At 36.4% G+C, this 12001-nt stretch overlaps 1 protein-coding gene across 2 annotated transcripts in view; it reads right to left on the reverse strand.

The window, feature by feature from the left end:
* CEP95 (centrosomal protein 95) overlaps positions 1-11994 on the reverse strand; it is a 30997-nt gene extending 19003 nt beyond the window's left edge. For both annotated transcript variants that reach the window (XM_039859881.1, XM_039859880.1), the window contains exons 1-6: positions 11646-11994; positions 10021-10149; positions 8773-8880; positions 6010-6120; positions 3207-3312; positions 1712-1827 (exon numbers count right to left, since the gene is read on the reverse strand). In XM_039859881.1, the coding sequence (XP_039715815.1) occupies positions 1712-1827; positions 3207-3312; positions 6010-6120; positions 8773-8880; positions 10021-10149; positions 11646-11664 (589 nt within the window). In that variant the 5' untranslated portion in view covers positions 11665-11994. The remainder of the gene's footprint in view (positions 1-1711; positions 1828-3206; positions 3313-6009; positions 6121-8772; positions 8881-10020; positions 10150-11645) is intronic.
* Between the last annotated feature and the right edge of the window lie 7 nt (positions 11995-12001).

Genomic DNA, 12001 nt, shown 5'->3' on the forward strand with positions numbered 1-12001 from the left:
TTGTCTAATATGTTGGCATATGACTGTTTGTAGTATTTTCTTATACTTCTTTGTATTTCTGTGGTGTCAGCTGTTACTTCTTTCATTTCTGATTTTATTCATTTGGGTTCTCTCTTTTTCTTGATGAGTCTAGTTAAAGATTTATTGATTTTATCTTTTCGAAAAACCAGCTCTTGGTGTCACTGATCATTTATATTGATTTTTTAGACTCTATTTTGTTTATTTCTGCTCTGATCTTTATTATTTTCTTTCTTCTAGTCACGTTGGGTTTCCTGTTGTTTTTTCTAGTTCCTTTGGGTATAAAGTTAGATTGTTTGAGATTTTTCTTGTTTCTTGAGGTAGGCCTCTATCACTATGAATTTCTCTTTTAGGACTGCTTTTACTGTATCTCATTTTTTCTTTTAGGTCATTGTGTTTTCATTCGTCTCAAGGTATCTTTTGATTTCTTCTTTGATTCGTTGTTAACCCACTGTTTAGTAGCATATTATTTAACTTCCATGTGTTTGTGTTGTTCAGTATTCTTCTTGTAATTGATTTCTAGTTTCATATCATTGTGATTGGAGAGGACACCTGATAGGATTTCAATGTTAAATTTATTGAGAATTGTTTTGTGGTTTAACAATATGTTATATCCTGGAAAATGTTCCATGTGCGCTTGAATAGAATGTATAATCTGCTATTGGGTGAAACGTTTTAAAAATATTAAATCTGGTCTGATATGTCACTTGAGGCCACTGTTTCCTTGTTGGTTTTCTGTCTAGATGATCCTTTGATGTCAATGGGGTGTTAAAGTCCCCTACTATTATTGTATGCCTGTCAATCTTTTCCTTTACGTCTGTCAGTATTTGCTTTATATATTTAGGTGCTCCTACATTGGGTGTATAAATGTTTATAAGGGTTATATCCTCTTGTTGGATTGATCCCTTTATCATTATGAAATGTGCTTCTTTGATGAATGCGTATGCTGTGGCTACTGTCCCTGGAACTCACAGTTAACATAATAGACAAACTCAAAGTTAACTATCCAGCGAGAGAATGGTGTTACCGAAGTATGATGAACCTATACTGTAGGAATACAGAGCCTCAGAGCCTGAGGAGGGTGGGGGAGGGGCTGGGCTTTGTATGGTGAGTTTGCCAGAACTAGAAAGGAAGAGTATCCCTGCAGAAGGAACAGTATGTGCCACAGAAGAGCATGGCAACCAAGGTGGGCAGGACAAGGAGTGAGATGGTTTGAAGGCAAGGTGAGAAGCTCACAACAGGCCTGAAAGATACGAAGATTTATTGTGTATAAGCAGTAGATCATTGGAAATGTGGCCTGCAGCTTGGGAGAAAACTTGCCACTGGATATATAGATGTGCTGGCTGAAACCAGGAAAACAGTCACCCAGTTCAAGAATCTACACTTAAGGGTTAACCTGAATGTGAGTAGACTGTTAAGCTATATTCAGAATTCTCTTCCTAGGGTATCAAGTCCCACATATTACAGGACAATCTTGCATCCACCTATTTGCCCATGTGCCCATGATTCCCGTTGACTGATTTCAGATTACTGTTCATATTTAGTGGATAACAGTGGTATTCTGGAATTTACTCTGAAGTTCAGTTAGGGCTCTCTCTATTCTTCACAACTTTATACACTCCTAAGTATAACTACTTACATTTTCATAATTGCACACTGAATAACAATTGATATTTAAAGTTTAACTACTCACCATTACTTCTTAGAGAAAAGGTGTGTGCTGTGTCTCCGAGTCTAATTATTTCACCAGTGGATTCTGCTTCATCTCCATCCCAACAGGGGCCCAAAGCCTCAGATGATGAGGAACACCTGAAAGAGTTCCTTCATTTACTCAGGGCCCAGCCTGACCACAAAGGGCCCTTCCCATGAGAACTCAAAGAGCTGCTTCAAGCAGCCTGCAAGTATTCAGACTGTTCATTGCTATGCACAGAAAAATAGACACTCTCTTCTACTGTCTATCACTTCTTGCTGCTTTTTTTTTTCTGATATATGTATGGTAAAAACAGCTGTGTATAAAGTGTTAAGGATTAAATTATAGGAGAATACACACAAAGAACAATAAACACTCATTAGTATTTGGAGTGGAGGGGAGTATTTTGCATTAAATATCCTCGTACTGTTTCACTTTTGTACTTATGTTATTTTTCTAATCTAATGAAAAGTAAAGCCAAGAAATTTATCTTATGATGGTTTCCTTTAAGATATATTTTCCACAGTGTACTATATCTAAACAAGAAGGTATTGCCCATGCTTTTCAAGCCTTGACAAATTCCATACAAAAACTTAGAATCAGATAGTTAAAAGAAACGTCATGTTCAACCTCTAGTTTGCAGAAGTATAATCAAACCTGTAATGACATATTTTGTGTTGAACAGTAGCACAAATTTTAAAACTCTGATATTGGTCAATGGTACTGGTTCATGAGGGCACAGTAACTAAGCACTTTCATCCTGCAGGTGGGTGTATAAATAGTCATGGCCTTTTTGAAAAGCAATTTGGCAACTTTCAATAGCCTTGTAACATTCATACTCTTTGACTCTAAATGCAGCTTAAAGATTGGGGGGCGGGGAGGAGGGAATAAACAAAGGTATATATCACATTTTAAAAAATAATATAAAAACACTGGAATACTCAACCACTTTAGAAAAGTGGTTGAGTATATTATGATGCACCCATAAGAATGGTATGTTATACAGTGATTAAAAAAGATAAAGAGTTTAACAACTGGGGAAAAGATTTGATGTGTTAATTTTTAAATGCAGGGAACAAAATTATATAGATAATATGACTGAATTTAAAAAACAACAGAGTAAGAAAGTCTGAAGTAAAACAAAATGTTAACAAGCAGTTATTTAGTTCTGAATGGTAGATTTTTTCCCCCTGCTTTTTAATTTCTCTGTACTTCCCAAGTTTTGTGCAAGGAATATAAACAACTTTGAAGATGAGTGGAAAAATTAAAAAATAAGTAGGTGGTTAATGGTGAGAATTAAGTACTGTACATAGCTCAAGGTTCTTTAAACTCCCTCAGGCAGCTTTAAAACATGAGAAGTTAGTAAAATTTTCACATTAGTTTTTTGGTTTTTGTTTATTTTTTTGCTGCCATTCTGGTATATTGTGTGTAATTTTATTTCTTAGGAAAAGGAAAAGCATAACTTGTTTTAATTAAATTCATAGACATTGAGTACTACCTCTCAAAAGAAACTCTTTTCCATGATGCTTTGGATTCTTTGGTACTTCCTGACTCTTCCAAAGGTTCTCCTCCATGGGATTCTTTAAAACCCTGTCCAGTTTCACCTGTTTAAATAAAAATACCAAAAAAAAAAAAAAAAAACAACACAACAACAAAAAAACCGAACAAAAAATCCAAGTTAATAGACTACTATTTTTATACAGGGAGTGGGTAGAGGTAAGCACAGTTAGGCACCCTCAACTCTCCCTGGTAAACTGGGCTATTGCAAAAGTGAGATTAGAAAGAACCAAATCATTACCTGTAATGAACATGTATTATTGGGTAACAAATATATAACACAAATGTTGCTGTAAAAGCAGGGTCTACAGCTGTATTAGCAATGTTTTATTTTTTAAGCTAAGTGGTAGGTTTACTTATTATTCTTTATACCTCTCTATCTGTAATGGATGTCTGAGGCAAGATGACTAGGCTTCAGAAAAACATGACTGTGTCAGCTACCTCAGGCTCTAAGACAATCATGCCCTAGCCTAAGAGTCAGACCACATCAAGGCTTGGATAAAATTTTCCTTAGGACTAAAAGCCTTTTTCTACTCCAACATACCTGATGAATACACTTTCACCAGAGGCAGTAACTCACCAGGGGAGTGATTTAGGAAGTATGTGGATAAAACCTCCTATGATTCAGACCTACCCCTGTGGATATTCCTATCCCCATTTTTAGAGACTCCCTGTTTGAACATCCCCTCTTCATTTTTTTTTTTTTTGTTATTTCTGTATTTACTAAGCAATATTTTAATAATATTAGTTAACAGTCATTGTGCATTTACTCTGAGCTAGGTTCAGTGCTAAACTATTTATGAATATCTACTTAGGTAATCTTCTCTACAACCATAAAAGAATTTCATATGAGAAAACTGAGGCTTAGAGAGCTTCAGTCACACAGAGAAGGGAATTTGTCTGCCTTCAAATCCCTTTGTCTTCAGTGGTAAATGAAATGCTAGCTCAGGTACCAGAAGAAGTTGTTCTGCACACCTGATATAACTAGTGACAATAAGGCTTTATTTCCCGTTGCCATTTGAAAGAATCTGATCAGCTCTAAGTAATACTACTATATAAATTTGGATCTGCAAAGGTAACAATCAGCCTTTAGAAAATACTGTCCAACTAAGATACATACTACCACATAGGGAGGCCCCCTCTGAGCAACTCCCTCCTGGCAGCATTAAGCTCTCTACATACTACTGACCTCCCCCAGTGAAGATCTCTCCTTCAGCATTTAACTATTACTAGACTCACATACAGTATCTGTAAGTTCTGACCTCTCTCCATCCCCACTGCCCTATCCTTGGCCAGGTCAGTATCATCCCTTTCTGACCTGCAATCAAGCACTACATTGTAAAAACTGCTGCTGTCGTTATAACATTCCAAATTAATCGACCTCTTTACTTTGAGATAGTTTTCTAGCTCTTAATCTTGCAGCTAAAATGACTAAAATGCCACAGAGCATCGAAATACTCACTGGTAGCCTTGAATTAGGTGAATTTCACATGTCATTCACTCTCCTCCAATTCTCCTATAATGTTTTTATTGTATATATTTATGGCTACTTCTCCGATGTGAGTACAGGTTTGAGAGCAATAAACAAGGCATGCAGCTTTGAATCTTCCTAGAGTAGCTAGGCTGGCATTTTACATATATTAAACACTCAAAAACACTCAACATTCAAAAGTTTTGGAAATAAAAAATATCCAGTTTGGCATGCCTTTCAGTCTTTCTTTCCAGACCTTATCTATATATGCTTTTAAATCTTTTTAGCAATAAGAATAAAAGGAAGAATAAAAACTATCTCTAAAGAGTTTAAGATTAACTAAAAAATGTTATAATCACAGCATAATTCTCACAATCAACAATGTGAGAATTAGGAATGATGAGCCTACCCAATTTTTTTGTCTTCGTTCATATTAGAATTTATGTTAATTGCTATTACTGCTGAAAACTTTTTAAAAATAATTTTACAAAGGTAAATCCATTCTTAAATGGGTGATATATTATTCCAACCATGACATATAACATTGTTTTACTTAACCATTAAAGACATAGAGGGCTTTTTTGGTAACGATAAATAACAATGCAATGAGGACCTTCAAGCGCCTTTCTTTTGTATAATTTATTTAGGATAAACCCCTAGAAATGGGATTTACTGAGCCAAAGATTATAAATAGCTCTCATATACTTCTGATCTACTTTAAATAACCAGAACCCTTTTGGAAAATACAGAATTATTGATCTTTATAATTATCATTAAAAAACATAATATCGAAATTTCACATGATAAATTGTTACGATTTAGGAAAGTGGGTTACTCAAAGAGTAAAATAAAAAATATTCAGGCTGTCACAAACCTAAGTGTGGGTTGAAGACAGAAATGCACCAATCTCTCCTGCTGACACCTCAGCAACATCCAAATTTTTAACAAAAAATGGCAGTTCTAACATAGAAAATTTTGGAGTAAGGAATTTCATGCAATAATAAGCAATTTTTGCCAGCATTTAGCTTTCTATTATAGAATAGTTTTAAAGTAATTTATAAGCAACATCCAAATTGACAAAGATTATGATGGCATTCTAGGATAGAGTTTTCAACCACTTAAAACCATAACAATTAAAATTTAATTTACCATTAAATTTATCAGTGTATTAGTAATTCTAATTCCTATGAAGAAAAAATAGGCAAAGATATAAAATGCAAAAAGAGACATAACGTAGACATAAACCAAATCAAATTTCTATTCTTAAACTTACTTTTCTCATAAGATGTTTCACTGATGTGTTCTGTAAGATACTCCAGCAACCCATCAAATATTTCTAGGAGATTCTTAATGGATTCTTTATCTCCTTTCACTATATTTTCTCCTGAACACAGAATAGAGAGTTTTTAAAATATTTAACCAAGAAATAAAAAGCCGATTAATTTTGAAATGGAGATACCACTGAAAATATTGTTCATGATACAAGCATTACAAACCAACCCAGGAGAAACAGTATTATATAGCTGACCCATGAACAATGCAGTTTTCAAACTGTGTGGGTCTACTTACATGGATTTTTTTCAACAAATATACAGTCGGCCCTCTGTATCCCCAGGTTTTGCATATGAAGAGTCAACTAACTGTGGTTCAAAATAGTATTTTCTATCTGTGGTTGGGAATCCGCATATGTAGAGGGCTGATTTATACATGGATTTTTGACTGTGCAGGGGTTGGCACTCCTAAGCCCTGCTTTGTTCAAGGGTCAGCTGTATTAAAAGCATCAATTTCTTGATGCATGATTAAATTCGAAAAAACAAAGAGAGTAATCTTGAATATGGTGTTTGATAATTCATTGGCCTATTCTTTCCTTTATTGAGAAGCAAGATAAATGAGACTTAAAAAAACATCTTTTGGTAAGATTTATACCAAAATATAAAACAGCTAAGTAGAACTTTATTTGGCTGATAGAAAAAAAATGGTGGGAGAGAACACTGTTTCATTGTGGGATCCTACTTAAAGATGGTGCTTTGTTCTGAAGACGACAATAGTAAAGAAATATAAAAACTAAGTAATCAAAAAACTTGCTAGGATACCTTCATCAGGAATTCCTAATTTTTTCTATTTAACTGCTATTTACTTTGTATATACCATTTTTTAAAAATTAAAAATTGTCCATGGCTCCCTATAGATAAAACCCTTCTTAATCTCACCTCACCCCCAACCTCTCCAGCCTCATCTCCAACCACACCTTTATGCCCAGAAATTAATCTTTAAACAGTCCCTAGCACACTACCTGGCCCATAATTGATTTTTAAATAAATGGCAAGTTGAAATGTTGACAAGAAATGGGTTGGTAAAAGCATGGAAACTTGACGTGTCCTCTAAAATGGACTCCAATCAACATCAGGTATGGACGAACTTAATCTTGAAACACTCAGGTTGTCTTTGGGGAGATCGTGCCTGGCCTTCTCATGAGTTCAAACCAATATGGAAGAGGCCAAGTGGAAATTTAATATTTGAGAGAATCTAGCCATTTATAACTTCAAGCATGAAGCAAAACACACCTAAACTAGAAATCTGACGTTTTACAATATTGTTAGTAAAAACAATATTTGAGTTTTTTTCTTTCTGTTTAAAACAACTAAATCGGTATCTTGTTTTTAAGCCTTGCGTTTTTCTGGCTTAACCAGATACACAAGTGTACCCCAAGGGCATACTCAGGACTTCAGTTTCCAGGATGGGGAGCATACTCTGCCAACCCAGCAACTAAGACTGCTTGCCAGAATGCGGTGCTTCATGGTGTAGGAGAAACTGCTTTAAACAGAACACAAGGAGTGAAAAGCTGCTTTGCAGTCTACTGGAGGTAAGCAGTTTTGCAACTTTTCATGGGGTGGATGAGAGTTATCAGTGGAAGTGCAACATTAAAAAAGTCTATACTACAACATTAAAAAAGACACAACTTTGCTATAGTATATTTAAAAAGCACAAATACCAGAAATTGCCCTACTCCAGTGATAAAGCGATTCTAAAATACAAAAGAACAGAGAAGCCCCAACATTATCCCTCAAAAGAAATTATATCAAAAATAGTTTATCATATTTACTAACAAAACTGCACTCCAAAATTTCAGTATTTTTGCAAAAACTTGTTCTTTTCAATATCAAATTAAGAGATGGAAATGACTTAGCCTGATTAACATTTATCTCCTTCAACTACTGTCAAAGAATAAAGAGCATAAACTTTCTCTTAGAGATTTAAGTATAGTTTCAAGTTCCCAAGAGTCCCTGTTCATTAGCTGGAAATAATTTATTTGGAAAAGGTTCAGAAACAATTTATAGTTTTATTTATTTAGAATAGGTAACATATTCACATGACTCAAAATTCAAGAAGTACAAAGGGTATACAAGTCTCCTCCCACCTTGTCCTACAGCCCTGAAGTTTTTACTGGAGGCAATCTGTATTACAGGTTTCTTGTATGGGTTTCTAGAGTTCTTCTGTATAAAATTGATTGCATATATATTCTCTCTACCTTTCTTTTTACAAATAATAGCAAACTCTGCATATTATCATTGTAACTTCACCACAATTTTCTCACACAATATATAATGGAGATTGTTCCACTTATATGGAACACTGTACATCAAGAGCATCATCAATCATCTTTTACAGCTGCAGAGTAGTTCCTTGTATGGAGCTACCGTAATTTATTTAGCCTGTTTCCATAATAGACATTTAGTTGTTTCTAATTTTTAGCTACTACAAACAAGCAGTATGGTAGCTTCAAAATTACAAAACAACAAAAATACACCTCCAACTACCCGCTAGAACTCTGACCCAGACCCAGATCCATCATAAACTCAATGTCTGACTCTCTTGGTAAAGTTCTCAAGGATGGCTGCCTTAACAGTCTCGGCTCAGTCCTACTATTTGGCCTATATCATAAGTTTACTCATTTGGCTAATTAAACAATGTCTAGGGTTCTAACAAATTATTTTAGTAAAATGCAAAAATATCTGATGGTTAAGTATTTACTGACCTGTTATGTGAGATAAGCTGACCTGCAGGTAATCCAAGGCCAGTGAATCGATCACTGCTTGTACATTGTGAGCTTCATCCTCTTGACTCCTGGGAATAGCTATGAGGTCTGTGGAAGAAAAGCTACATCATTTTGCATCTATGAGGGTCTAAGTTTTCATCTTTCTGCCTCTGACCAGACTTCTGAGTAAGTTTAACTGCTACAATAGTGCTGCCCAAACAGAACAGATAAAGTTAACAGAGCTTGAATTCCACATGGTAGAATTTTTATTGGTTGAATTGGTTTATTTATTGATTGGATTCAATTAAATAAATATATGAACGTTCTACATTAAGCATCATGCTAAAGGAAAATTAAGTCCCTAAATTAAAAGAGATGATAATACGATAAGGGAGGCAATGCATGAGGTGAGACTTTAACTTATAACTGTGGGCTGCTTTCCATGAGAGGATAAAACCAACAGGTGTGAAAGGAAAGTTACTGTATGTCCTGTTAAAGCAGCCTATTGAGAATTACTGGCGTAAAGGTTTAAAAGATCAGTATAGACCTGAATGCAGAAAGATTTTAATAGCAACTTAAATTTCGAATTCCTCCTGTGTTGAGATGATGAATGTTTTTGGGGAAGGATAAAAACGTATTTAAAAGACTGGTCTAAGTACCTGTACATGCTTCTGAACACTAAAGAGCATTGAGACTAGCATCAAAGATACCAGCTAGAGGCTATCCTATTATTCCAGGAAGTGAGGAGGGCACTGTCTCATGGTTAACAGTGAGAAAGGGACAAAGACTATATAGAGCTTTAATACTTAATGGTTATAAACTTTATAAACAAACGAAGGCCACAGAGGAATCTAGGGATAAGGACTCTCACATATTTAACCAGGGATACAGTACAAACACCAATTTTCATCCATAATATTGGTTAAGTAACAGGACCCGACAAGTTTCCAAGTTCCACTCAATTTTAGAACCTTTGAAGGTACATTTACAGAAAAGGTGTGACTTTCATGAGGCATTAAGCATGATTAAACAGTGATTACCAAGACCAAACCGATTTGACTAAGGCTGTTATTATTGGGGGCAGGAGAGTCTCATAAGATTCATTACGGTATGAATGCAATATTTAGATAGAACTAAGATGCAGACAAAAAGAAAACTCAAGATCTTATAAATACCGTAGGATCTAAGTACAGGCACTAAAAATTTCTGGTTTAAGATATTATCATTTCCACTTTTTAGTACCCTTACCTGGTACCTTTTCTCCCAAAATGGATTGATAGAGAGCAATAAAGACATTAGCATCACAATCTTCTAGTTCGTGTATCCTCAAGTGTATGTGACATTTCAAAAGTAGGTTATTGGCAATAGTCACCCACTCTGTTGGGAAAGAAAAAGTTCAGCCTTAAACAGCACTAGAAAAAGTCATGTACATACATTTTAAAAAAACCCTCACAAAAGCAGACATTAAACTCTGTAGAAAATAAGGCATTGATTGTTATAGACTTTCAAAAACCCTCATGGGCATGATTTTTGAAAAGATGTATTTAATTTCTTGGCATGATTTTCAGACTTCTAAAATTTCAATGCAGTAAAAAATGATGCAAATCCAATTTTTACTGTTGCAATCTAAAATCTTAAGTTATTTACTGTAGTCCTTATTTTGCAAGCCATATGTTTTCACTTAGAACATATTTACAAGTAAACAGGAATATTATGTCCCCAACAAGACAGTTTGTTAGTGATATAATCTGAGGCTACTAGAAACTAATTAATGGATGTTGCTTCAAATTCCCAAAAGCATTTGTCATGTTTTCACCCAATTATCGTGTGCAAGGCAGAATTTCTCTGGTGTCCAAATAGGTGATTAACTTAAGCTGTTAGAACTGGAGTAATGACACTAACAGTACTGCATTTAAGTTTTTTTACATTTGATTACGTGAAAGAAAATATGGGAAATACATTAGAGTCCCTAGATTCAGAATTAGCACCAGAACTGTTTTAAGTTTCCTGAGTCCCACTCCATCCCACTCCCAGACACTGTTGGAATTAGAATAATCATTACAAAGGTTTCTTGACCAAAAGTAATTGAAAAAGCTTAAAACATTTGTTCCTTGAAATGACTGGTGATAAAGACAAAGTTCTTTTATTCTGTATTCGATTATCTTCAATATGTTCTAGAAATAAGTGTATGATTGTGTTTTCCAGGCACATTATCTTCCTTTTCCCAGAAACAACGTGTGCGTGTGTGTCTCTTCAAAGCACATTATCTCCTTCTCCCCCATGCTCGTTTCTCACAGCTGACCAAACCATGACAACTGGTTTGACGCTGTCCTGGAGAAAAGTATGAAAGCGTCCTAGACAACCAAATCAATTCGCTTTTCAAAAAGCGGTGCTAAACAAAGCCCGTAACTCCAGAGGGCACTGAAAAGAAAAATCCACCACTATTCCACTCTGCCAGGGACATTAACAGATCTTAAGAGTGCCATTCCTCAAAAATTCAATACAAATGCAGGTACGACCTCAGTCCCCACAATGCAAGAGCAAAGAACACCTTGACATGGGCTCGATTCTCCAAAGAAACACGAGTCCGGGGTTCTGACTGCCCTTTTTGCAGCCAGGATGCGGGCGTACTCCAGGCCTCGCTACAGAGACCTTCTCTCCCCCACCCCAAAATCGCTCGACAGTCTCGAAACGGAGGACTGACTTAAGAGACCCTAACCCGAAAACCAGCCAACTACGACGGGCTGTCACGAGCCCCATCGGCAGTCCAGACCCAGCTGAGGCCGGTCCGAGGCCTTAAGATACAATGCGCAGGGGTATTCGGAGACTTGGACTTTAGTTTACACACACTGGGGCTCCAGGCTGAGACTCACCAGCCTCAGAGCCGGCCATGTCGCGGATGCCGGTCGCCGACAGACTCCCAGCTGGGCGCACGGGGGACGGTGTCCTGGAAGGGCCGCACTAAACAGACATATTACTGAGAGAAGGGGAACGAAATGAAAGGGAGGGGTGAAAGCGGGAGGGACGTTAAAACGATTCTCGCTGCTGATTGGTCATCAGAGGAGCACTTCCTCTAGCAACACGCGCCGAGGCGGCGGTTTGAGGGCTCTAGATACCATTCTCCTCCAGCAAGATTGCGCTAAGCGATTCTCAGGTGGGTGGGTTTGACAGTGTGTGTCACCCAGCAGCCCCGGCCGGTCGCCCGGTGGCATTAGCACTGCACTTCCGG

The sequence above is a fragment of the Pteropus medius genome, unplaced genomic scaffold (assembly GCF_902729225.1).
Source record: "Pteropus medius unplaced genomic scaffold, Ma_sr-lr_union100, whole genome shotgun sequence".
Classification (NCBI taxonomy): Eukaryota; Metazoa; Chordata; class Mammalia; order Chiroptera; family Pteropodidae; genus Pteropus; species Pteropus medius.